The 26,859-nt window shown below is 49.7% G+C and overlaps 7 protein-coding genes across 7 annotated transcripts; 3 read left to right on the forward strand and 4 right to left on the reverse strand.

Annotated features, from left to right (window-relative positions):
• Nucleotides 1-3,696: 3,696 nt before the first annotated feature.
• APP1-0 (Phosphatidate phosphatase APP1) lies at nucleotides 3,697-5,028 on the forward strand (the record flags this gene model as incomplete). The annotated part of the gene is made up of 3 exons (XM_037329958.1): nucleotides 3,697-4,330; nucleotides 4,381-4,780; nucleotides 4,830-5,028. 3 exons carry the CDS (start codon nucleotides 3,697-3,699, stop codon nucleotides 5,026-5,028), a joined length of 1,233 nt encoding a protein of 410 aa, XP_037172159.1.
• A 719-nt stretch (nucleotides 5,029-5,747) lies between these two features.
• On the forward strand, nucleotides 5,748-7,331 carry CGCA056_v014717 (uncharacterized protein; the record flags this gene model as incomplete). The annotated part of the gene is made up of 1 exon (XM_037329959.1): nucleotides 5,748-7,331. The coding sequence occupies one exon, from the start codon at nucleotides 5,748-5,750 to the stop codon at nucleotides 7,329-7,331; it is 1,584 nt and encodes a 527-aa protein (XP_037172160.1).
• An 86-nt stretch (nucleotides 7,332-7,417) lies between these two features.
• Nucleotides 7,418-9,168, reverse strand: CGCA056_v014718 (uncharacterized protein; the record flags this gene model as incomplete). Its single annotated transcript, XM_037329960.1, has 3 exons — nucleotides 7,418-8,832; nucleotides 8,903-9,037; nucleotides 9,087-9,168. The coding sequence occupies 3 exons, from the start codon at nucleotides 9,166-9,168 to the stop codon at nucleotides 7,418-7,420; spliced, it is 1,632 nt and encodes a 543-aa protein (XP_037172157.1).
• A 10,498-nt stretch (nucleotides 9,169-19,666) lies between these two features.
• On the forward strand, nucleotides 19,667-20,025 carry CGCA056_v014719 (uncharacterized protein; the record flags this gene model as incomplete). Its single annotated transcript, XM_037329961.1, has 2 exons — nucleotides 19,667-19,782; nucleotides 19,842-20,025. 2 exons carry the CDS (start codon nucleotides 19,667-19,669, stop codon nucleotides 20,023-20,025), a joined length of 300 nt encoding a protein of 99 aa, XP_037172158.1.
• Nucleotides 20,026-21,846: 1,821 nt separating this feature from the next.
• On the reverse strand, nucleotides 21,847-22,521 carry CGCA056_v014720 (uncharacterized protein; the record flags this gene model as incomplete). The annotated part of the gene is made up of 1 exon (XM_037329962.1): nucleotides 21,847-22,521. The coding sequence occupies one exon, from the start codon at nucleotides 22,519-22,521 to the stop codon at nucleotides 21,847-21,849; it is 675 nt and encodes a 224-aa protein (XP_037171562.1).
• A 470-nt stretch (nucleotides 22,522-22,991) lies between these two features.
• On the reverse strand, nucleotides 22,992-23,989 carry CGCA056_v014721 (uncharacterized protein; the record flags this gene model as incomplete). Its single annotated transcript, XM_037329963.1, has 2 exons — nucleotides 22,992-23,454; nucleotides 23,505-23,989. The coding sequence occupies 2 exons, from the start codon at nucleotides 23,987-23,989 to the stop codon at nucleotides 22,992-22,994; spliced, it is 948 nt and encodes a 315-aa protein (XP_037172235.1).
• An 835-nt stretch (nucleotides 23,990-24,824) lies between these two features.
• CGCA056_v014722 (NmrA-like family domain-containing protein) lies at nucleotides 24,825-25,757 on the reverse strand (the record flags this gene model as incomplete). The annotated part of the gene is made up of 1 exon (XM_037329964.1): nucleotides 24,825-25,757. The coding sequence occupies one exon, from the start codon at nucleotides 25,755-25,757 to the stop codon at nucleotides 24,825-24,827; it is 933 nt and encodes a 310-aa protein (XP_037171646.1).
• Nucleotides 25,758-26,859: the final 1,102 nt, after the last annotated feature.

Below are 26,859 nucleotides of genomic sequence, written 5' to 3' on the forward strand. Positions count from 1 at the left end.
TCTCCAAGGTTCTAATCTCCATGAGAGCCCCAGAGAAGACGTCTGTCCTGTTTACTGAACGAGCTGTCCGGTCCATTCATCACAGCATCATTCTTCGCCTGCCATGCATCGGCATACTTCTTCGACTCGGCGTCCGCTTCGTGAAAACAATCCAGCGTCTGGCAAACAGTTGTGTCTCTCCAGCTGTACGAGGTGCCATTGTCCCTGTTGGCATAGAATCGCGAATTCTCCCCGCCGAAGCATTGGATTTGCACCGACAACTTGCATCGCAGGTACCGCTCGTAGTTCTGCTCGCCAGGCTGACCGTCGAGATACTGCTTCGGGTTGTAGATGAGGTCAATCCGGTCGACGACGTCTTTGACTCATCCGTTCTTGGGGAGAGTGGTCGAGTTGGTCGAATAGACACGCTTCACGTACGGCAGATCGAACTCGCGCTCCTTGGGGAAGAGTCACTGGCCTGTCATATCGGACATTTCCATGTCAAACTCGCCGAATTGTAGCATTTCATCCTCCAGGCGGCTCTGTGGCTGGCGGAAGTTGTCGAACCAGGCGTCCACTTTGGCGTCGTACTTGTCCTCCTTACTGGTGGGGCACCACTGCGCATACAAGATAATCGACGCGGGGAACTTGCCGTTCAAGAACGCCAGGAACTTATCCTCGAGAACCTTTCTGATGTGGGCTTGCACGCGCTCCCAAACCGTTGCGTCATTCAACTCCTGGAAGAGCATGGTGATGGGAAACTCTGTGCTCAGGACATTCACACAGAGGTCGAAGCCGCGAGGGAAGGTAGGATCAGCGGCCATCTTGACCACAGCTGTGAGCAGCTTTTCGAGGACTTCGCGGGAGTAAATCCAGAGCGCCTTGATACCGTGTGGCCCCTTGAAGTTATTTGGGCCAGCCACTGTGCCCAGGTAGCTTTTGGACTTGTACACCTCAAGGATGTAGTGTGTGATGATGCCAAAGTTACCTGGGCCTCCACCCAGAATGGCATAGAACAGATCCGGATCGTTATCCTTGGTCACATCGCGGATGACGCCATCGTGTTGAACAAGGCGGATAGTTCTGATGCTGTCGCCGAAGAGACCAAAGCTACGGCCAAGCTGGCCGTAGCCCCCGGTCTGACCATGTCCACCGACGTTGACAGAAGCGCATTGGCCCGTCGGCACGAAGAGTTTATTATGCTTGAGATATTGGTTGAGTTCCATCGTTGTGGTACTCACGCCCATGTAAACAAGGGTGCGATCCTGCGCGATGGATCCTTGGGCTCAAGGATCATAAGATCTTTGTAGGTGTTGGAGAGGCCGATCTGAATATTGTTCCCAGACGTAGAAGATGCACCGGAGTACTGGTGACCGCCGCTCTTGACAGCCACGGCGACTTGGTTGTCGCGCGCCCAGTTGACTGCCCTGATTACGTCTTCGTCATGTTTGGGACGGACGATGAGGCTGGGGTTCATATCGTGTTCCTTTTGGTAGGTTGAAGATGCGTATTGTTCGGTTGAAGAAGGCGTAGTCCAGCTGCTCGGACTGATCGCCGGTGTGAGAGTATCGCATAACCTCGAAGTCCTGAATGCGAGCGATGATTTGCAAACCTGATGAAATTGCTAGTGACAGAGTGTGAAGTGGTTGGACAAAGAAATACAATAGTGTAAAACGCGAAAGTCTTATATACATATTCGTGCGGAACGGACCGCCGAGGAAGAACGCACAATGCACATGTTTAGCTGAGCCATCATTATCTGAGTCTTCAATCTTGTGTTACTGTGGTATGTGGAAGTTTCGTATGAGTGGCCAGTTTACACGAGATGGCGGCGACAAGGTGGTCAGCGGGACACGCAGCCTCGCCGTGCGGCGTCGCAGTCAGCCGTCTGCTGCTGATAAGGCGTTGACTGTCGGAGACGAATATGGATAGTGTATATATGATTTTCCCGATACAACGGAGTGACCGTCTTCCAGGCAGCCTCGGGGCACGGAATTGCTTGCAAGTGAGACAGGCCAATCGAGTGGCTACCTGGTCACAGTGATAGCCTTCGGAGTTCTCACTTGCAACCCATTTCCGCAAGCCGCAGCTGATTCAGCTGAACTTCATCTGGAGTCTTCAATAATACGACCCAAGCAAGAACATTGGCGGACTGCCCGGACTATGCACCCAATAGCAAACCAATGGGATCTCGAAACACGCTCGTTTAGCGAGGTTCAAGACGCTTTCGCATGTTTATATTTTTTGTCTTCCCAATCAATCGGGTTAAATTTATGAGAATTTCCGAAAGAAATATAAAGTTGACTCCATCTGCACACCGTATTTCCGTCCGCGTCCAAATTCAGGCGTTGTCTTGTACAGTCTGCTCTCCACTTTCGGAGATGGACCACTCTCCGCGAGTTGACTTGGACGAACAGACCTTTGAGCAGTGCATTCGAAAGAACTAATCGAAAGAACCAACTTTGGTTGAAGCTTTGAAATAGGTGGTTACTTTGACTATGCGATGAAATCTCTCAAGGTCCCAAGCGGACTCAGAAACGCTAGAAATCGTAGAAAGTTGTCAGTGGGGACTTTCTGCTAGAGATCATAATCATCTTTTGCTTCCACCCCGCCATGACAACTTGTCTTCGTGGCTCAGTCGGTAGAGCGTTGGTCTCATATTACCTCATCAATATGACTCAGCCCCAGGCAGAGACATCCAAAGGTCGAGAGTTCGAGCCTCTCCGAGGACATTACTTTTGCTGTTTATCCTGTTGAATCTTCCCTCTAGTTGACCTCACTTGGAACTCATTCACTGTGACTTTTGGGGTTGATCAAGAAAGTTTATCCCATGTTCAACGACATCGATTTTGCATGCGTGAGCTTGGAGAGTGTTTAGCTGCATGGACCGTGCTTCTTCTCCACGTGACGCTGGCAAAACCCCCAATCGCGAGTCGGGATATTTTCGGAACGCATCCGCCAAGACAAGGACCAGGGCATCCCCCGGATGCCTCCCGCCCCCGCTGGTGCTTCGCTTCGTCCAACTGCCAGCCCCAATCCACCAGCCCCTTGCCCCTCCATCTTTCCTACGCCTCCGACACACCTTCGCCTGCAGCAGATCTGCCCATCGTCATCGGCAGGTGTCACCCTGCAGGCGAGTCACACGGGTCTTTGGAGGGGCATATTTCAGCCAAGACGCGCTGCGACCATTTTACCACCTTGCTGCCAGGCCATCTGATGGTTGTCCTGTCACAGTTCGCCCTAAACCATGTCACGGGCGCCTCCCACACAGACGATGCAGCCAAACGAGCTAGCTCTGACATAATTCATCCGATCGACTGGACTTGCCCTGCGACCCAGCCGTGCCTTTCTGGGGTAGGCGTTGGGGCAGATGTTTGGTCGCGACGCCGATACGAATACAGCTGCCCCGGCAGAGCTGAGACACGACACCTACTTGGGAGCGCCAGTTCCCGTACAGCCTGCCTCCATCATCTAGCCCATCCTACCTCGAGTCTCCTTTCAACCAGGAACGCCTGTTTTTTGACACGAACAGTCTTCCTTTGAGTCCTGAACCGTCAGCCTACCAACCAGTTCGCCGCCAAGGCACCAATAACACCGAAATCTAGTCACACTTCCAACTGTTGATCCGAGTGACCTTTGAGAGGCAAACAAGAGACAGGAGAAGGCAGACGCGAAAAAACCAGCATTTAAATACCGATCATCGCAGAAGTCACAATCATGGGCGGACAAGACGAATCCAAGAGCCCCGCCGCCTCCTACGCAGACGAAATGCAGAAACAAACCCGCCGAGAACGCCGCTTCGACGACATCGAAGCCGAGCTTCCCAACCCCACCGTTCCGACCTTGCAGTCGGCCTTCTTCACCGCCAGCGGCCTGCTGTCGCATCTGGGGAGCTATAACCCGTGGGGCAGACCCGTGACCGAGGATGACATTGTCTGGCTGATGGACAACACCGCATACAAACCCTCGCGGCTGGGCAGCTGGCAGGCCGAGTTCATCGCCGCCGTGTTCGAGAAGGAGCCCAAGTGCAAGGTGGTCGACATCGTGCAGGGTGTCGCGAAAAAGTTGGGACTTGCTGATGATGCGGAGGAGTTGAAGACGATCGAGGAGAGGATACTACCGTTCTTGTGGGATGTGCAGCCGTCGCGACACCTGCGGGTGATCAACCACAAGAAGGAATTCAAGCTGGGTCCGTCGGCGTCGAACGGCATCAGCACCGACACGTTGAAGATTCACGAGCAGCCGGCGGGCGCGATGGTTTCGTCGAGCGCCATGGTGCCGCAGGGGACATCGGGCTTGCTGAAGATGCACACCTTTTTCGCGGAGCCTGAGGGGTGGTCCATTCTTTCAGGTGTGTATTTAAATGCTGCTTTTTGGGTGGACATCGGCTAACAGTTGCAGACATTGACGACACCATTAAGCTGACCCAGACGAGCGATCCCATTGGCATCCTGCGCGAGACCTTTGTTAATGAGCCGACACCGATCGAGGGCATGCCGGAGCTATACAAGAATATTCAGGCGATGCTGCCTCAGGGTTCGCCGTGGTTCTACCTCTCCGCGTCTCCGTACAACCTCTACCCGTTCCTGAGGGAGTTCCGAGACCAGTACTACCCCCCTGGAACCATCATTCTCCGCGATTCCAGCTGGAAGACCGTTGCAGGATTGCTGTCGGCCTTGACTCTGGCGACGGAGCAATACAAGGTAGAGCGCATTAAAAAGGTGCATGAATGGCTTCCCAAGCGGAAGATGATCCTCATTGGCGACTCGACGCAATCGGATCCCGAGGCTTATGGCGACATGTGAGTGCTCGCCGTACCGAACATCTAGCATTTGGCTAACATTGCACAGCTACCGTCAATTCAAGGGCTGGGTCAAGCTCATCCTGATCCGCAAGGTAACCGACATCGCAGCTGTGGGTCTCGCCGCCAAGAACGAGCCAGAGCGCTTCGAGAAGGCGTTTATGAACGTTCCTCGCGATGACTGGTTCGTTTTCGAGAATCCAGTCGACTGCAACAAGATTATCCGCGACGTCATTGCACAGGGCTAAGCATCATTGCCGGAAAATGTGGGCATTGTCGGTTTAAGGAGTCTGGCGCTGCATGATGGTTTTCCAATTTGAACAGACACGACAGTAACGACCTCAAGTCTCAACAGAAATTACGTAGCGAGCCTAATTGAATCCATATCTGCAGAAGGACACGCCCTCTAAACCAATTCGCTGCATTGCGAGTGAGAGATGGCGCATGCTGCAGACCAAGCCGTGAGATTGCGGAGAAGCCTCCTCGTCCGCAGCAAACCAGCCGGCGGCGCCGTTGTCAGCACCGCCTCACTGAGCCTCCCTCCCGAGCCAGTTCACCAACCGGCTTTCTCCAAATGGCGTTCGACCTGCAATCCGTCGCCAATTGGCCGCATTTTCGTGCTATCAATGCGTTTCCAGGCAGACTGCCAGGCAACATTGGCCTCAAGCACCCTTAGTTTTCCGGCGCCGTGACTCATCCGGCGGCTGCCTCCGTGCGTTTGGTGTCCACTGGATGACTGAAGCGGCCTGCATTGCGGCTCACGGCTGCCTGCCTTTAAGACACTGATAACCCCGAGCCGCATTTATCAGGTTGTTTGGTATTCCTGTAGATTAGCAACAAGTTTCAAGAGCGAAATCAATCAATTCCATTGAATCGTCAGCCATCCGGTCGCAGCAGGCCAGGCATCGGCACCACGCATCCAGACGAAGCCATCGCCATCACCAACATCATCAACAGCATCACCAAAATGGCTAATTTAACCCTCACAATCCCCCTCGCGCCCAACCAGATCCACTCCTCCTCCAAGACCCTCCTCGGCCTGCCCCTCGAGCTCCGCACCCAAATCTGGCGCGCCGCCCTCGTGTACCCGCCAAAGCACTCCCTCGACCACCACGCAGACTGCCACTTCCGCCAGAACCACACGCGCACCTCCATCGAGCCGCCCGCGCACCTCGTTCTCGAGCCCGCGGTCGAGCTCGTCGAGCCGCGGCTGTACCCTTGGGACGCCCCCTCGCAGTGCCGCTGCGCCAAGCGCCGCGGTCTGAACCTGCTGCTCGCGAACCGGCAGGTGCACGCGGAGGCGGCGCCGCTGTTCTGGGGCGAGAACACGTTCGTGTTCGAGAGCTCGGACGAGTTCACCGTCGCGGTGGGCAGCAGGCTGCGCGAGGCGCACCGGCGGCTGCTGCGGAGCGTGTACGTGGGCGGGTTCCAGGAGGCGGACAAGAGCCTGAAGACGAGCGTGAACTTGTTCACGGGTGAGTACCTCGAGCAGCCGATCCAGCGGTGGTGCCAGTTCTGGGGGGTGCTGAACCAGTGCCGCGGGCTGCGGGAGCTGGCGATCCGGCCCGAGGTGGTGCGGAAGCACGCGGTGTACCTGGCGAAGCTGCGCGAGCGGCTGCCGGAGCTGCGGAAGCTGGAGATGACGTATGTGGGGAAGCACAAGGACCGCAGCTGTCTGTACCGGCGGGACTGGGGCAGCTTCAGGGGGTGGGACCGGGATGTGCAGAGGGGGGTTGTGTTTGTGAGGGCGGCGGAGGAGGTTGAGCTGGAGAGGCTGAGGGGAATTGATGCGAAGGGGTGTAAGGAGATGTTCCGGGGGTTTACGACAAACTTTTGCGTGTATGTGGACCGGATTGTGCGGGAGAGGTTTTTGGGGTGCGAGGATGAGGAGGGGCAGCTGGATTTATTTGAGGAGGGGGTGAAGGTCAACGATGCGCAGAGGGAGTTTTTGGTAGGGCTGCCGAACGGGACCGAGACGAGGATCGTGTTTATGGGGGTGCCGCTGAGCAAGGAGACGAGGGTGAGGTTGGCGATGAGGCGGATGGAGAGGGATAGGAGGTTGAGGGCGGAGGGGAAGAGGACGCCTGCGGAGGAGAAGTTGTATGAGGCGGGGAAGAAGAAGAGGGAGCTGTGGAAGGAGATGGAGGCTGACGAGGAGGTGCGCGCGAGGCAGCGGGTTTTGGATGGGAGGAGGTGGAGGAATGAGGACAGGGCCGAGGAGGAGAGGCGCGCGAGGGAGACTGAGAGGGCTGAAGTGATGAGGGCGGCTGATGTTGCGAGGGATGAGAGGAAGATTGAGAGGAAGAGGGGCGGGAAGCTGGGGGTTATTGAGGTGAAGGATGTGGGTGAGGAGGAGCTCGTGGAGGTGATGGGCAAGGCGAGGATTACCAAAGGCGCTGCGAAGGAGGAGACGAAGACTGGTAGGAAGAAGAAAGGGATGGGTAGGAAGAAGAAAGGGATGGGTAGGAAGAAGGGAGGCGTAAGTGAGATTGAGGAGGGCTTGGGAGACTTGGACTGGGACTCCTGGGACCCTTCTGGAGATGGGTGGTGAGATGGAAGATGACTGCTACGATATTGATACCCTCGTGATTTTTTAATCTCATTTAAGTTGCCCCGGACAATTGCTTGCCTTTCTTGTTACACGATGACGAGCTCGACCCTCCCGATTCTGGGAGACAAGGCAAGGTCCAAGGGACTCTTTGGATCCCGAGGCTTGAACCTTGCCCAACCTATCCTTCTGTACACATCTCCCGGGCCGGGAACGGCTAGCAAGATCATGGCATCGGCGGCATACCAATAACCATCACGTGAACTGACGGTGTGAAGCAAAAGAATAGTCCGACCCTCACCTTCAAACTCGTATTCCGCAACATCCGCTTCCATCCACCCCGAAAGTTCAAAATCAATGTCAGTATCGGGCCAAAAGTGAAAATCTCCATGCGGTTGCTTCTCGTACGAACATCCAAAACATGTGCCTCGTACTTCTAACCAAGCATCACTCACATCGGCCATTCCCTCAAAGGCGCTGGAAGTTGCGCCGGCGTCTATAATCTCCAATGCCATATGGTTCTCACAGTTTGGACGTTTCACGTTAAACCCTGTCCAGACTGGGCTGTCAATAGATGCCCGTGACCATGAAGGCGCCCTATATCGCTTAGGGAAGTGGGCCGCTTTCACGTTCTCAATAGCCGTCCAATTCAACTGTACGAGCAGCTGCGACCGCCAAACCCCCGCTAGATACGTGTCGCCGGTAAGCTCTTGGAAGGCTTTGGCGACACCAGCAAAAGCCATAAGCTTGTCCTCGGATTTGGTGAGCTTGCAGTGTGAATACAAGCGCATCAGCTTCTCCCAGAGTTTTAGAGTGGCTTCTGTCATTTCCCCGTATGAAGCTTCGGCGCTCTGTTGAAAAGAGGCTAGCAGTTCGTCCATGATGCTGATCGAGTCTTCAAATGACTGGTATACACCCTCCCACTTACGGCCTTCGCAGCATTCCCAGCTAATACGCTGAGGGTGGAAGGAGAGCAATCGTGGGGCCAGAAATCTTTCCTGAAACACCCATCCGCGGTCCGCCAGAGTTGTCACCGTGCCATTCCTGCTGTTGAAGTGATCATCGCGAACAACGTATCTCTGAGGTTGCCCTGATGATAGACGAGTTTCCACTAGGCCAGGGGACACATCGCTGGGGTGTCTGTATCGGAACAGGCCCCCTCCGGGATCTGACGATTCGCAGGCCACAACATTGCAACCGGAATTCGCGTACACATCTCTCATGGTAGATGCCTCGTGGTTCCAATCCTGGCTGCAGTCCTGCATGATGCATAGACAATCGATCCACACATACTTGAAGCCAAGTTTACGGGCTACCACGATGAAGTCCTTGAATGTCTGAGGTAGGTCGGCGATCGGCTTTCCGCCGAGAAAGTGTCCCAAGGTCGAGGTTCTTAGCATCAAGGCTTGTGGCTTTGATCCCCATCTATAACTGAATGTCGCGTACTGGGCTGCTATCAGACTGCCAGCTTGGTCATCAGTGATGATGAGCCTCCAACTTTCATCTTGAGCCTGGTCAATATCCACCAGGCGCGAAGGTATCCACCAGGCGCGAAGGTATCCACCCGGGCTTACGAGTCGGCAGACTCCAGCATTTGCTGTGATTCAATCGACAGAATTGATACCAGTCGGCAGCTGTTTGCAGCACTTCGGGAGATCCGGTGTTGTTGCCAATGGGAGTGACCGCCAGATCAGGGCGGCATGATGATTCTTGGTTTGATGAGCATATGAGCTCCGAAGATTAAGGGCTTGGGCTTACCTTTTGCGTCGATCAATGCGAACGAAGGCGCCGTTTTTGGGTCGCAAAGGACTGCCGCAGCACTCTGCTGATACACTGTCATTTTCAACCCCATTCTTACACCCCGATTTTTGAGATAGACAGAATAGGAGTATGTCAAAGGACACCAATCGGCCGCACCAAAGCTTTCCCACTCCTTAGCGCGTCTTCGGTCGTAATTCCATACCCGATAACATATGATGCATTCATCCTTGACGGCTTTGAGGAATCGCTCGAAGGTCTGGCCTTCTGGCGTTGAGATGCAGTTTGCTTTATTTTCCAAGAGTAAAGAGTCGTGCTGTACTGGTGATTGTTTAAGAACAAAACGACAAATCGAACACAGTGGTGACAATGGTTTGGAGTAGTACGTGAGATCCTCCTTCGTCTGCAGGCCTACAGCAGGCGAAAAGTGAGACGCCATGTTGAGTTACTGAAGAATTTGCTGAGAAGATGACAAAAGCCTGAATTCAGACCCATCGCGCGGGGGCACCACCCTTTTATTATCCGCTGCGCGCCAACAAACCCACCAGCGCCCAATATCATCTTCATAAGCGGCCCAATCAGATGCACAGCTGATAAGCGCAGTCGTTCGGTGAGGCGCATTTCTATAGTTTGAGTTTGAGAGAGAGGTTGTGTCTGGAACGTCCAGCAAGAAGATATAATGGCAGGTCAAGGACGCAGAAGATATGATCTTGTGGCATTGATGTTTGTAGTCTTTGTTCAATAGCCCCTTCTTCCTGTTCATTCCCAATTGTCCTTTTGTATTGTTCATTGTGCACCATCTGTTTTCTCACGCGCTACATGATAAAAGCTGGCCAGTAATAAGCAACCCATTAAATGAGACTCATAGAACGTAACCTAGCAACTACTTCAAGACTCTAAACTCATATTCCCATGCTAGTCTACAACCCCTTATTCAACACCGACGACACTTGCTTCCGTCTCATTCCGCTCACATGGTTCTCCAAAAGACGCTCAACTCCAAGACACAAGTACTTGTCCCCAATGATATTCTCTTGCTCGTTTTCGATATTCTGATTGATGAAGCAGTTGAGTCTCAGGAACCCATTACCTGGCTACTACTTTACAGCGACGTGGAGACGTGGACTGGAAGACTTTCCCTGGGGGTTGCCGGCGAGGAGGACGCGCTCCACAACCAAATGGAGTATAGATATCGAAACAAGGTTCTCAGACAACGATTCCGAGCTACAGGGCTGCTTCGTCAGGTAAGCAAAGCAACCTGCCACTTGATTCAACGGAAATTTCGCCCAGCCACTGCATTCTATCACCTGGACAGTATGCCTGTCACAGCGCTGGTACTCCCTGAAATTGACCTTTTCGCAACTACACACCAACCTTATGCGTGGAATACTTTTAATTCCTTGCAGCTAGAGGTATCAGCCGACGATAAGCGTCTCATACGGACACTGCAAAGCCCGGGGAGCGGAGCGCAGACAGTCCTCGACTACATTCAGCACTATCATATCCCCCTCCTGGACTGCACCGACCCAGTCCGCCGCGATCGTCTAGCAATAACCCTGAAAATGCTCAATCTCAAGGAGGTATGGTTAGAGTGCGGCTGGATTTGGCGGAGACGTTATCGTAGGAAAACTCGACATGCAGGCATCCGACCGATCAGCTCTGCGGTGTTTTCCCATTTGCACAAGCTGCAGCCCGTGTACCGTAGGGCATACTTCATCTTTCGGGAGCTTCAAAAGCGTGGTGTCAAACTCTACTGCGTCGGCAATTGGCACAAGAAGGATAAGGTGATTCAGATCTTCGTCACGAAAAGCGATACTCAGATGCAATGGGTAGAGCCGAATTGCCCTGATTGCTTGAAAACAGGAAGCCCATGCAACATACATCCAGATTCGGACACCGATTCGGACGCAGACTTGGGCCCTGATTGGGACTCAGACTGGGATATCTATTATGAGTCATCTGTGATTGATGACTTAGACTGGGATGTACAAGATCTGTTCTACCCGTAGTGTCCTGCGGATGGATTGGAGAGTATGGTGGCGAGGCTGTCGAATTGAGGAGATGTGCAAATGCGTGGGCGTGATGCTTCTTAAGTTGAAATAGTTTTAAATTGATGTTCCAGTTGGTGTAAGATATGAACAGCCAGTTAGTTGTGTGCTGTTCCTGCCATTGGACTACCTCTTCTGAAATGCCTGTCGTTGCGACCGAGAGCACGGAATATCCATCAACACACTGATTCAAGAGAGCTTCCCAAAAACAAATTGATTTCTTTTATATTCAGAGGCAAGCGTAGTCAAGTCTCAGCGTGTCATTGAGAGCTCATACAGCCGAGTCCCGACAGTTGCTGGTAAGAATCTGTAGTAATAGAACAAAGTCATTGTATTATTTGGCTGGGTCCATGTACCCTAATTTCTTCCAGTGGCCACTGAAGGTACTCATGCCACTGAACATCGAGACGGTCGCCTATGGACTGGAGGAGTCGTGCTCCATGCCCCTTCATAAACCAGCGTGTTTCGGAACGGTGAACTAGAACACAGAAATGAGCCAGCACAATTAGGGCCCACGGCTCTTTCTCTTGGAGTAGGGTGATGTAATCGTTTTGTAAAGCACCACCCCAATAGTTGATTGCATTTCGGAAGGGGGTGTTGTGATGCCGCATGGAGGCTAGTGCGAAGGAATATTCGAGAGCAGCGAGAGCAGATGTAACGGCCTCACAAGTCGGAGAAAGCACTGTAGAGAACAATCGCAACTTCAAAGCAGAAATTCGGCAGCCATCCACGCTGCTGCAGAATTCGGTAATGTCGTCAAGCGCTGGCGGCAAAGCGTACAGGCAATTTGTCGTCCACCGCCTGCTTGCTTCGACTATGACGCATGATCCGCGGAGGAGATTGAGCCACTGAGGCAGCCAGCTAACGTTCCCAACACTTGAGACCGCTTGCGTGTTGGTGGAGAATGACTCATGCCAGGCAAAGGCGCACCATACCAAACCTTTGGAATAGCTGATCAATGCGTCGCAATTGTCCGGGTTCATATCTTGTAGTGCTGCCCTGAAGTCTGGAAGACCCAGTCCGTGGTGATTCGAAGCTAGCGCGGCGTAATGGTCCTTCCGATTTGGTTGTAACCAGGATAGATGAATGGCTGCCTTGGCAAGGATGCCGCGCATTAGGAAAGGATGGTCTTGAGCTAGGCGAGGAATCGTCGTCTGGATATGAGCCGTTACCTCGGGCAGCTGCGAGGTCGCTTTGCATGTGGACGTCAAGTACTGGTGCAAGAGTTCAAGGTCCGAAAGATTCAAGTCTCGAGACGGGGGGATGAGAGGACTGCTTGTCGGAACTGGCAAAGGCGCTCTTTGCTGAGTGCATGTCGACTCGAATTTTCGTCTCCGGACTATTGCTCCAGTGGGCTGGTACAGACATTCCGTAGAATGCCTGACACAGCCGGAACAAATCGGCCTCGTCTCATCGCACTTCAAGTCCGAAATCAGCGTGAAGCAGAGCTTTAGCACAATAACTGTGGCATTACCTTCTGTCTCCGGATTTTGCAGGCTTTGCACCCAGTCTTAACTTTGCGGTGTGCCTTTCTCTGCCTATCGCGCGGGCCTAAGTCCGCCATTGCTAGTATTATCTCTCAAGAACATAAACCGAGCAAGCATTTGCTCGTGTCATCAATGAGCTGCGGGGATTCAAGCTCAGAGACACGAGGGAAATGATGCGTCAATGATAAATTACGGTATACGGAGTACGGTGTACGGCGTCCGCTTGCCTGCTTTATAAACGCAAGGAAGTGGATCCTAAGCACCGCCTTTTACGCAGCACATGGTTGACCATACTCCTTATGTACTAGCCCACCTTGGCTTAGAGCGAGCTGGCAGCTTTCTTTGTCAAGCATGTCTTCTAGGAGAAGCAAGATAAGCCACCCCCCTAAGTAACCAATACCCCGCATCAACCAATACCCGAGGTAATGTTATTTTTTCACTATTCAACACTACCACTTAATTTCTACTATTATTAATAATATAACTAAAAAAAGTCAGTAGCATTCTAAAAAAATAACTAATTAATTTAGAATACTTTTTTATACCCCCTAAAACTTTTAAAACGTAATTACTAATATTAGTAATAGTTAGATCATTAATAATACTACTAATTAGTATAATATACTTTATACTACTCTATATAACTAGCTTAAAGGCTTTATAAACTACTAAGAAGCTTATTTAAGCTAATAAAAGCTTTTACTTATTTAAGAAGCCTACTTAGCTAGTTAGATAACTATATAAGGCTAATTAAGTTTTATATTTACATATATATAGCTTTGAAAAATAGCTTAAAGGATTATCTATATTACTGATAATACTTAACTACTTAATAAGAAGTAAACTAAAGGCTTCTTATATTACAACTTATTTATAAAAATAATAAAGTTATTAAAAATTAACTTTAAATATATAAAGAATATTACTACTAATATTATTAATACTCTTTTGAATATTATAGATCTTTTAGCTATAAAACATATCTTTATAAATTTCTATTAGAATATAGATAAAATAAGAATTATAGAAGGAGTTTAATATAATAAATTAATACTAAAGTTATTTAATAAGCTTTTTTCTATTTATTTAAAGCTTAGAATTATATATTTAGACGTCTATTATTAAGTATATATTAGTTAATAGTAAATACTTATTATTACTTATTGTTCTTAAAAGTAAGATTATTTAATAGTAATAGTTTCTTAAGAATATTAAAAACTTTAATATATAGTACTTTATATTAATTACTATTATATTTATATCTAACTTAATTAGTATAATATAATTAGAATAAGTATTTATACTAAATATTAAAATAAAAGTTAAAAGACTATATACTAAGAGATTTTTAATTATAAATAGCTATAGAAGCTATATTATAAATAAATAAATATATAAATACTACTTTAAAAGTATCTACTTAGTTTACTTACTATTATATTTTAGTTATATTATTTAACAATTAGATATTATTATATTTTTACTCTTTAAGTTAACTTATGAAGAGAATTTTAGACATATTAATATATCACTAAAATTTATATTTATTAAGAAATAAAACCTTTTCTATTACTACCTTATATTTAGAAGATAGGTTTATAGTTATTAATTATTAAAATAAGCTTTAAAGTATTAAAATTATAGCTTATTAATTAATAGAAATATTTTAATAACTTATTCTTTAATAAATTAGAAACTATAGACATCTTATAGTTTCTTCTATTTTATTTAATTAAACTTAAAATTTCTCTACTACTTTAAGCTTTTACTACAGTTATCCTTATAAAGTTTAGTAACTTAAAGAAGTATAAGTTCTTATAAAACTTAGAGGTTAATAATACGAGCTTTAATAATATTATACATAAGTTAGTATTTAATAAGATTAAAAAACGCTTCAATTTTATTAATATAATTAAAACATAAAATACTAAAGAAATTATTACTTTAAGGTTTTAAATTAAATAATCTAAGTTTGTAAAATAAGCTATAGTAAAGGTTAATAAGAATAAGCGTTTTATTATTATATAAGATATTATAGATATAAAGAAAGAGGCTTAAACAGCTTTAGAAGTACTTAAAAAGAAGTACTAGAGTATTAAATAGTTAGTAGATCTAATATTTAAGTTTATATATATCTAGTTTTAACTTTCATAGAGACATATAGTAAATTAATTAATTGAGGTTATTTAAAGTGGCTGAAAAATCTCTAATTTCCCCTTATTGGTTAGTAGCGGGTGTTAGTTATTTAGGGGGGTGGCTTAGCGCTTAGCCGGACTCGGTAGGCACAAGCATCCATACATGTGAGCATGCTAAGTTACGAGATCCCTTGCAAATTCTCCATTATAGGATTATGCATGAAAATAGCGAACAGAGGCTGAGAATGAGTCTAGCCAATGTGTGTACTTAGTTAGTATTCCTTCTGATATTCTTGTCCTTACTAGAATAGTACATTTGTAGATTTGACTTAATCCGCCGCAGCTAGTGGAAGTCTATGAGGCTTGGTTTCTATAGGTGGAGAGGTCCAGATGCGCACACATCGTGATTAGGGGTTGGGATTACTTCACAAGCGTGTCCAGCGGAGGAATATACACCGTGGCAAATGTTGATCTACCAAAAGGCTGTCTTGTCTACTTCCATCTCCAATAAATTACTAGTCTTCGTTGCGGACGAGCCATATCATGCCAGACGGTCGCTGTGTTCGGGCTTGTGACGAAACCACCACAGCGTAATTTCTACCCTAGCTGATTGAATGCCTCAGAGAAAGGCATCTTGAGAGGAATCTCGGGATGAGGCTGGGCCTTATCGCCGTAGTTTATATGAGCCTTCAATGAGTAGTCCTCAGGCACGCCACAAAACTTCTTCAAGGCTGCCTCCACCTGCGGGATGGACTGCATGTGTTGCAGATTGGCACCCAGCCCTTCCAGTTCCAGGGCCGTCCAGAGCAACATCTGGGCCATACCCGATGCGTGGTCACCGTATTGGGGGAACATCTGAGCTGCAGACTTGTGGCTTTCTGCGCCTTTATTCTGAGCATTCAGGCTCTCCCAGACCACCACCTATAGCTTGTCAGTTAGGATTATCGGAATATGGCGAGGGACAGTGGGCAGCATACGGAGCCATAAGCAGCTTTGTGATTTTGAAGGAAACCATGCATGCTCTTCCACGCTGCTTCGTTGATTCCCTTGATGGAAGGCTCTGCAGCTTGGATGATAATCTCCCAGAAGAGCTTATGCTTCTCCCCCGTGACAAGAGAATAGCGGATGGGTTGCGTGTTGTAGGCAGAAGGAGCAAAGACCTGGATCTTTTGTATGATATCTCGAACCCGACTGTCAGGAACGGAGGAAGTTCCCTTCAAGCCATAGATAGTTCTTCTGTAGCTCGCAGCATTAAGCCAGTCGTCTGTGGTGACAGACGGCGAAGGGACGGAAGGTGACATGTTTGAGGTTGAAGGAAATTGAGTTGAGATGATGTGACCCGAATAGTGTTCGAATATCTGCTGAAGGAAGAGAAGCAGATGCGTATTTATAGTTGGTTTCGTTTTCTGATCTTTGCAGGTGCCATCTCACTAGTCTGCACTTCCAGTCAATGCCAGGGCCGTCGTCATTGAAACCATGCAATTCGTGTAATGAGATGACCAAACAGGTCAAGATCCCAAGCCAAGAGAAGCTTTATGTCGACTTTGAGGGACAGTTCTAACGCTTAATATTGTGAAGGCTATGGTTTACATCACCAATGGCTTGATGATTGATCCCTGGAGCTTGATCCCTGAAACTCTTCTCGGTATGGTGGGATTTATGAGGCGTAGGATTTGCGGCGGACACTAGTCTGTGTGGCAAGCTGCATATGTATTTGCGCAAACTTGGTAATCAGGTCGCGCGCTAAACCAAATGAAGTTTCGCTCACCGTATACCGTATCTTGTGAGAGCTGAAGGATGCGCCATGCATTGTATTCCCAAAGTCATGGCCTTGGCGTAATGGCACAAGCATGCTGACAACAAACGTAGAGTGTCCCTGAATGGCCATCTACCTTCTACTTTGCTGAAAGGCGCCTGCCAGTGCCGATACCAGCAAGACCGAGATATAAGTTCCACGGGGCCTACACTCTCAATCACCCACTTCTTTTCCTCTTCACACACATTGAATGAATACGCACGACATTACATCCCCACGCAACACTATTCTTCCATCCAGCCAATATGACCTTCGGTGAGAAAACAGAATCTGCATCCAATCTTTCTGGCAGCAACAGAGAAGGCATCAATGTGTTTTACACGTAAGAGAAGTTGAAACAACAACTTACATGCTCTCAACTCAAATTGCTGACCCCCTTGCATGATCCAGGGGCCTGCCGCCGTACCATCCGCTGGCGCTTGCTGAAGGCTGGGATCCCGAGCTCGTCGACAAGGGTGTTCGCAACGATGCAATCGAGCTTGTTCAAGCCGGCTATAACGTATACGGTACGTAGTGTTCTTTTGTGTCACCTTTCGACCTATCAGACCGTCTGACGCTGTTGGACCACAATCATAGTCATCGGAGCAGGGCTGGAGATTCCAATCGCAGTGATTGCCCAAAAGATGCGAGAAAAGGGCGTCCAGTAGCATATTACTGGCATAGGAATAGGAATAAGAGCATCGACCAATCCTGTCGTTATATATCGACTTGAAGGTAGAAAAATGGAACAATATGTTTTAAGATGCTCGAAGCTTATGAAATTCGTTCTTCCAGACCTAGTCCAGCTTTTCCGCAGGGAAACGCCAACAGCTCAACAGGTATTCAACTCAGGTCCCAGATCCTATTTGGAATCTGTGCAGTATCGAGTAGGCCGTGACGCCAGCAACGACGGTCACCAGGGCAAGCTTCTTATAACTCCAAACCGCCGTATTGACAGTGCAGAGGAATATGCTGATCTTATGCCATCTTAGGGATACAAAGAGCTCTTCGACAGTCGCAAAGGTCAGCTATTAGATTTAGTGCCTCGTCATGATAATTAACTATAATAGCAGAGATTTTTATGTTGCTGATCTCCCTACTGCTAGGTATTAAGCCTTTAAGAGTGAGGTATTATGAAATGCTAGCGTGTGAGAATCTATACCTTTAGACTGGACAGTTAAAGGCTGCATATTTCTGGAGAGTCGTTCAAAATCATCATAATGCAGAATCTGCTCGCCACAATATTATGCGAATAAACAAGACATTATTAGCCTTTATTAAGGTTTAATAGGAATTCTTGCTGCAAACTGAACGCATAACTAGGAGTTTTCAACTAGATAGGTAGCAAAAATCCATATATACGCAGATAGTACCCTACACTAACATCTCGTCTTATAAGCATAACAAAGCTGTATATAATATGATTTTGTGCACTAAGTGCTGGTTTGGAGATATAGTCAACAGCTCTTCCTCGTGAAGTCTTGCGACTCCCTCATAAGTCTTTCCATAGGACTTATTCCATAGCTGTTTCTAGCCACTTTGTGTGCTATCTCAGACTCCATCGTGAGCCCTAATGACTCCAGATTGCGTACGAGAGCCCGTCCATCCCTTTTTTGATCTTTTTTGATACCAGCAACGTCTAGGGCAGTATTCTCATCATGCCGCTGAATCATACTGTGCGATAGCTCCAGCGGTTGTTCCCGCTCATGGTCGTTAGGAAGGGAGCTATCGCCATCCTTTCGTTAGGTCGAGCACCCCTGCGCATCAGGGGTACGGGGCCTTCAGCTCGAGAAGGTCAGCACAGTCCGGAAAGAAAGGGCATTTGTAACGCAAGTTTGTGAAACCATACCTGGAAGCAGCATGCAATGGTCTTGATATACTTGTGCGCGATGCCATATCGACCGCAATAGAAAGGTCGCTGAGTAAATCGACAAGGAATCGGACTAGTACTACCGCAGTTTGAGATTCCAAACAAAAAAAACAATGGCCGGAGAAAGAATCGTTCTCGAACTCTTCGATGAGTTTACTCTTCCAAGGCGACTTATGATTAGGCTCATGTTGACCCTTATATACCCGAGGGACTGGGTTAAGACCCAGCATGATGAAAGTCATAACCTTTGACCACCTCATCTTTTGCTCACGGCGGATAATGTGCAATGATCTATCCAGATATGCAAGAATATTTCCAGGCAGAGAAACCGCAGAAACACTGTCTGTCAGGGAGGGAAATATGCAGGACTCCCATTAGCTCTTGATGATGCGAAGTCAATGCTGCGGGTGGTTTTCGGAACCACATGTGCAGACTTGCAAAAAAGGCTTGGGCCCCATGTAGCCCGTCATCCCCGCCCCAGACAATGCGAACCGTGGAGCTAGTTACATTCCTAAGCCGAAAAGGCGTAAGGACTGCATCGATCTCAGAGGATAGAAGGTCCAGAAGCCGGGTTGCAATGCTCAGGGGACGCCTTGGAATCGAAGCGGACAGCGCCTGGCCGGGTGGCCAGACCGCCCGATGATTGAACAACAAAATAACAAGCCCGGATGTGAAGGCGAGATAATCTGCAATATGATAGCTCATATATATCTAATCGCGGAACGCATTTAGCGACTGTCAGATAGACATGGGTCAAAGCCTGCGATGCCTGCTGGTACTTGCAGATGTAGAAACTGCAAAACACCTCTGAATGTGCAAAATGCAAATTTTCCCTGGTCTAGGCAGTGCCAGTCAATGGCTCCACTATGGAGGCAATGGGATGCAAAGGGACATCCAATCAAGTGAAATTTGCACTTTGATGTCGTATTGTATTGCAGTGATGTTGGCCAACAAGACTTGCAGGAGCTGCATACCTAGTACCTTGCGTCTTTATCATTTATGATGGCGGCTCAGCTGCATATGCAGGTTGGAATTGGCCCCGTCTCGGCTTTGCCTGTCAGCCTGAGGCGCTTGAACTTGGCCATCAAGTAGATAAAACATCTGATCCAGGCTAAGCGACGCTTGTCGAACCTCAACCGCAGGCATTCAGATGGTGCTTGTCACGACTACAAACGTATAACAACAACTTCGTTTTCGTTACTGACTCCTCAGTTTTCGAGCCATTCCGCAGATCCATTACTGAAGATGACCAAAGACTGGCGTAGTCTTCGAGCGGATGTCCATCAACTTTACTGCAAAGAGAACCAAAAACTCAAAGATTTGATGAGGATAATCGAGGCTCGTCATGACTTCAAAGCGTCGTAAGTTGCATCGAATGGTAGGTTTTAATATCTGCTCATTGCGTTGACCTTCTCTTCAGGGAGCGGTCATATCACAACCAGCTACGCAAATGGGGCTATATGAAGTACAAACTTCATGATGGTCAACGATCAAGTGACAAAGCTCGCTCCCCTTCACTCGCTCGTTCTTCTACCGCCACCGTAGACGAACCTCTAGGAGGCTTCCTTCCAGTCGTGTCGAGCTCAGCAATGGAAACGAGGTGAGCTGCACATATTCACTGTGCTGCAGTCAATGAGATGGATGAAAAGGCTAACTCCAAACAAGAAGTTTCAACTCCGCAATCAGTGCTCCAGCAACGCTTTCCTCTCCAACAAACCTTGCGAGCCATTCATATTCTGATGGAAATACCGGCCTACCCGCACCACCCAGCGATATTTCTTTTCCCGAAGTGGTCGCTCGAATTCGATCTCCAATGGTCGCTGATCCTCTCTCCAGTCCCTATCGTGCGGACGGAAAAACTGATCTCCATCTGGCTGTTCTCGCACAGGACAAGGTTGAGGTGGAAGAAGCCCTACGTAAATTACGTAAAGATTTCTCACTAGTCAACGTCAAAGATCATCTGGGCAATGGGGCACTTCACTATGCCACAGAGAAAGGCTCTGCGGAGATCGTCGCCCTCCTGCTTGAACATGGAGCTACGGTGAATGCTAAAGGAAAATTTGGGAAGACCCCGCTGCATCTAGCTGCATCCCATGATATTGCCCTTCTTCTCTTGGGGCGTCGTGCGGACACGACAACGAAAGATGCCGATGGTAACACACCAGTTCATATCGCGGTACAATTTTCCACTCCGGAGAAAGGAGAGAACAATACTCTTCATGCCCTGATCGACCACGAACCTTGCACTCTCAATACCCCCAATCGGTCGGGTTTCACCCCTTTTCATTATATCTTACAGCAACATAGACTTCCCCTCGACTTCTTTCTCTCCCGAGGAGCAAGTGCCACAATGCCGTTCCCAGACGGTCGAATGCCCCTTGAGGTGCTTTTGGCAAATTTCGGGAAGCTCAAGGATTGGGTGGGTTGCCGCGAGTGGGCAAACATTATCTGCATCATGATCGAGTCCGGGGCTAATCCAGACACCCTGGTTCCTATGGGAAAATCGTTGACAGTGGAATATATTGAGATATTGCCTAGCATAGGGATTGACGACACTTTTGACACTACCTTAGGACGATGGCTATGCTACTCCGCCGAATTGATAACCCCACCATCTACAGGTCTAAAACCAGGTGTCTCCCTCTTGCATGTTTTGTCAGAGAACTGTGTAAGGGACACCGGATCCACACACCCATTCCACGATCTATTCCAGACAGTTCTCGAACGAGGAGGAGACCCGAACATCAGGGACGGAGATGGAAGAACGCCTTTGTTGATGTTACTGGTCGATAAAAAGAACAACAAGGATAAGGTCTTTTCTCACTTGCAACAATTGACCTCATACGGAGCGAATCCCTGGATATCAGACAAAAGCGGAAAGAATGCGATACAGGCAGCGGCAAGGTCCCCTGAGTACTCCGAAGCGTGTCTGTATTGCCTGTTGAGGAACTCATTGGAGGCACAGAAGGAAGTGCATCAGACTCTACAGAGGCGCAGTGTCTTGCAACACTGCGGATTACAAGAGTGGCTTTCAGCTGTTGACGCAGATCGGTGGTCCGAAGCCAAAAGACGGCTTCATGAGCTTCATGCTCCAGAAACCTTGAAGATGTGCGCGTTCAAGGTCATCGCCGAGTGGTATTTGGAAAACTCTAAGGGTCAGTATGGAGAGCCCAAAGACAGAAAAGAGAGGCGACGCCGATACAACGCGCGGATTATCCGGGACTGCCACGAGGAGGGCATCAGGCTTGATACCAAGTACTACGACGATCTTGTAGGGCTCTGTCTTTGATACGAGCTCTCGGTATGGTCTAGTCATTTATCCTTCATTTCGTTTTCATTTTCTCTAAGGAATATGTACATTCATGGAAACAAAACGTCTGCGTCAGTAGCCACAGGTGAAATAGTCCAATTCAAACCAATAAGGATCAGTTTTCCTCCTGTTCTTTCGTCTTCTCCAGCTCTTCTCTAAGCCTCTCCAAAAAGGATGCAGCATCCCACTCCGGATCCAAAACGATCTCAAATTCATCCTCGAGAAGCTCACCCGTATCCATATTTGAAACATCCAGATTCATCCAGTCACTCTTCCACTGCACCCCAGCCTCTCTCCCCCACACGATACCGCGCTCAAGTGCGAGATCCATGAGATCCTCTGCATATCCCGGCATCGACATCCAGCGTTCAGCAGTCATCTCTAGCCCATTATCTCTCGCCAACTTCGAGATCTGCTCGCTCGCCTTCTTCGAGGTGCAGAGTGCGTACCAGGCCCGATCGACCAGGATAGTTCCCCCTTCCTCGACGCTCTTGCGGTCAGCGAAGAAGCCATAGAATTCCGACTCTGCACCTTCTTCCTCTTTGACCTTTTTGTAGTATTGGAGTAAGTCTTTGTCGGTGGTGCCGTCTGTGTCAGACGTCCATGGGACCAGTTTGGGGTGGACCCAGGACCCTTCGTCTTGGCCAACCGTTCCGTCGATAGACTTCAGGTACTTCTGTTCCTCTTCTTCGGTGAGCTTTGTCATCATGTAGATTTTGACATGTTCGGGATCGATGTCATCGTCATTGGCGACATTGCTAAGCTGTGTATAGTTCCCTTCTGCCGACATGATCGTGGGGAAGGATTGTTGCTGGGTGAAAAGTGATGCGTTATTCGGCGAGCTTGACTCGACTTGGTTCGACTGCGATGATAGCAAAATGGTTGAAATCAGAGACAGCAATAAGATGAGCACTGCCATGATCGTTTGTGAAAAAGCCGGCCTATTTATATATGGCAGGTGACGAGGGGAGCGGCCCGCTGTGTGCCGAAGATGCGAGGATTCATTCGCGATAAGAGACGACCAGCGCTGACCACCCTTGGCATTTGCAGACCTGATCCTGTAGTTGAATTGATTTGCGCTGGATTGCTGCCTGGCCAGCGACCGGCCAATCCTTCGTAGTGGAGATGCGGATCAACGGCAAAGCAACGTGATTTAATAGGCAGGTGGTTCAAAAGATCTTTTTCAAAATCCTAGCAAAAAGCCTTTGGGTATCTGATCATGTGCATTATTCTTCATACCCCCAAAACGTCCCACTCGTCTTAAAAGGGCATGGCAAGCGCAACACCAGCCAGCGCTGCGAAAGTCCACACCGTGGCCAAGATTCCAACACCACCTCCAGAGGTAGTCATCCTCACGCCGTGAGCTGCACTAGCCCCCGTCCCCGATGGAGCCACAGTGCCGCTCCCACTGCCGCTGGCACCGCCAGTCTCTCCGGCCTCGCCCTTGTTCACCAAGGTGACGGCCGGCTTGTACGCGACGGGGTACATACTTTCGGTGATCGCGGAGGCTGTATACGTCTGTGTGCGAGTGTTGTACTCAATGGGCCCCGAGACGGTGTACGATATCACACGACCCGTCACGACGGTGTTGTTGTAGGTTATGGCGGCCGTGACCTGGGTGTAGACATCGTTTGGGATGACCCTAGCGCAGGCCGTCTTTTCACCGTATACGGACTCCGGGACTGTTGAAAAACAGCCGCCGTTGATACCGACAGTGTAATTTCTATTCCGTCATTTAACAATGTAGATGAACTAAAGATCCGGTGAACTTACTCGGGACAACAAACAATCGCTATCTCATCCTCGTCAAGAACCTCCATCAACACGTTCAGCGGCGGGTTGTAGCCAATCAAGCCGCCGGAGCGCAAGCCGCTCGTCACAACCGGCGGCACGAATACGCCAGACGACGTGACGTTGCCGTCGCTACCTCCGTGGGCTGATCCCGCGGTCGTATATGAATCCGGGCATTGGCTTGCAGGAGAGAAGTATGCGATTGTTGCGCGGTCGTTATTCGCCTTGGTGCTTGCCGCAGATAATGCGTCGTCGAGCTCCTTACCGGACGGGAAGCACTCGCCCAACTTTGAGACGTCGCAGTTTTGCTTGTAATAAGCGGCGACGCGGTCAGATCCCCACGCGCCGCTGATTGCGAGATACAGCTCCGGTTGTGCGGTCGCGCAGGAGGTCGGTGTTGTGAAGACCGTTGTCAGGGGTCCGACGTTGGTGATGGCAAATTGGGAGGTTGAAGTCGCGGTAGGCATTTTGACGGATTTGGTGAGACTGACTAGGTGCAAGTGTACTTCGGCAGCATGGGATGAAGACCTGATTCTTCCAACAGAGAAAGGGGGTTCTTTTAATAACCGCTGGCACCATCGTGAGAACCACGAGGGCGGTGCCACCCGCAAGGGGGAAGCAATTAAGCTTGCTTACCCCAGACCGCAGATCAACGGCTCCAGATGCTTAGCGCCAAGTGACAAACACAAGTCGGGCGTAACGACTCCCTGTCGCTTCGCGTCATAATATTCCTTTTTGGGTTGACAGTTTGCGGCGAGCCACCTAATTGAGCTCCAACAAGCTGGCTTGGCGAGTTCAAATTGGCAAAATGGTTTTAAGCAACCAAGAAACCATGGGGCTGGAACAGTCGGTCTGGTGACGAAAGTCCCAACGACGGTTGAAGGACTTTGACCCGCGGAAGCCTTTGCAGCGAGGTCGCTTGTGCTATGTTATGTGCTGATGCGGCGCAGTCGGGCGGGAATGACATCAGAGTATTGGGCGCTGGTCAAGAGTGGTCGACTTATCGTGACACATGGCTCCGCCCGTTCTGCCCTACAGTCTTGGCAAGGAGCTATTTGCTGGATTACTCCGTAAAAGCGACGGGCGGCGATTGATGCCTTGGGGCTGTGAGATGGCAGTCCGGCCGATCAGTAGAAGGCAGACCGTGAGGCTTCGCGAACTTCACCTTCAAGGCACCGCGAGAATCGTGTTCAGGGTCCGCGAAACTATCAGTTTGATTAAGAATTTATCCCAGTCTTCCACGGACTGAGTGAGATACGATCAACGCCAACATAACTCCCAACCCACCATATTCTGACAATCTCACATACCGCTTTTCTCATTCTTCCATTCACTGCTCTCCTTCAACCAAGTCTCAAAGTCCTGCAATCTGGGCTCTTCCTTTCTCAACATCTGAATGTCCGCCCCATAGCCTTCTCTCTTGAAGAACTCAAACATCCTTCCCACGTCGTTAATCGCCCACATCATGCCCCGCCCAAAGAACCCATACGTCTGCGGCATCTCGCTGCCAACTACCCTCTTGAACACCTCCCGGGCCTTGGCGTAGGTGATGTCCTCGCCGGCCAGCGACAGCGCCCGGCGGTCCCACCTCTCCGGCTCCGCGATAGCCCGGGCGGCAAACAGGCCGATATCTCTCACGGACACAAACTGCAGGGAGCGGTCGGCCGGAAGCGTGGACCACATCGACGCAAACACCTTGCCGAACATGCCCGGGTTGGTGTTGTCCAGGAACGCGGTAGGCCGCAGGATGGTCCACCGCAGCCTGCGCCCGCTTTTCTCGAGCTCGTCGGCGCGGTCGCGCAGGTGCACCTCGATCTCGTGCTTCTGGTAGAAGTGCGGGACGTCGGTGGGGTTCTCCCAGGACTTGTCCTCGCCGCCGCGGTCGACGGAGGTGAGCACGATCTGCGTCGCGCCGGCGTCGATGGAGGCGTCGACCCAGGCCTTGCCGACGACGTGCTCATTCCCGGGGGTCGTGACGATGAAGGAGGTGTCGATACGCGGGTGCGCGCGGAAGACGGGGATAGGCGACTTGAGGTCGCCTTCGACGGGGACGAGGGAGATGCCCTTGGGTTTGGCGGCCTCGGAGAGGGATTTGAGCTTGGCCGAGGCAGGGTTTCGTGTGAGTGCGAGGAGTTCGAGGGAAGGGCTGGCGCGCGGGAGGTTGAGGAGGCCGTCGATGACGGCGGAGCCTTGTTTGCCGGTCGCGCCGAGGATGAGGACTTTTCTTGTGGCCATTGTGATGCTTTGGATGTGAGATGATGTGAAATGGTACAGATCTCAGCGACAGAAGAGGTCTTATGAGTGAGAGGTCAAAAGAAGCTCGACAACGATGTACTGGGAGCTTGAGCCTTATTGTAGGGATGAGCTTCCCGGCTGCCGATGTTTGATGTTTTGATGGCGTCATGACCTTGCGGCCGCACGACCACTTCCCCAACCCATGTCCGAGAGTGCACCTTGTAGAGGGAGAAATTGATCTCTTCCTCTCTGCAAACCGACTAAACTGAGGTTCTACTCCAGCTTGAGAAATGAAACCTGTGAGCTGGTGAAATGACTACACATATGATCTGGCGCTCTCGGGGGATTATTGAGCTTTTGAAGAGAAATTGAAGATGTTTGTGAACAAGAAGTTCAACAAACCTACCGGCCCCAAACTAGTCCGATCGCAAGGGTGAAACACTGCAAGGCGTCGGACGTCTTTGGTTGTACATATGCAACTCTGCTCAACTTTCATGCTGAACTGCTGACAATAGAGCTGGATATAGTGTCAATCCTGCTCAGTAGCTTGCTCTGGCAGGATCCGATTCCTGGGCCGGAGCGGAGCCCATTGCGGCGCCGCTGCCGCCGGCGAGACCTCTTCCGCATCGGAGCCGAAGCCGACCGGCCAACGAGACGAAGCGGGACAGACTACAGCAGCATCACAAACCAATCAAAAGCATTCCAATGAAATGAGGATTTCTTTGAGCGGCCTGGTAGAAAGATCCAGGGACGGAGCGGCCCGGCTAGAATGACCAATCCAGTTCCATAAGTGAACGATAGCGTAGCATTTCCCATGATTTAGCAGTTAGTCTCGGTCCCGTTCGTGCCCTTCGCCCATCGGATTGAATCCCTTCGCGACCTCGCACATTATGAAAAACACCGAAGAATTTGTACGATAGGTCACCCGCAAGCACGAAGTTGGTCTTTTCATTTGCAAAGTCGCGTAATCCGAACCGAATCTCTCGGTGATCGAGAAAGACCACTCCTTCAAACACACCATCACCCGCGCGGTTGCCGTATTCGCCAGCAGCGTATTTGTAAACATCCATCGCCATCCGAAGTCGTCCCGGCTCCGAAGCGC

Source organism: Colletotrichum aenigma (assembly GCF_013390185.1).
Source record: "Colletotrichum aenigma strain Cg56 chromosome Unknown KSG_Cg56_contig10, whole genome shotgun sequence".
In the NCBI taxonomy this organism is placed as follows: Eukaryota; Fungi; Ascomycota; class Sordariomycetes; order Glomerellales; family Glomerellaceae; genus Colletotrichum; species Colletotrichum aenigma.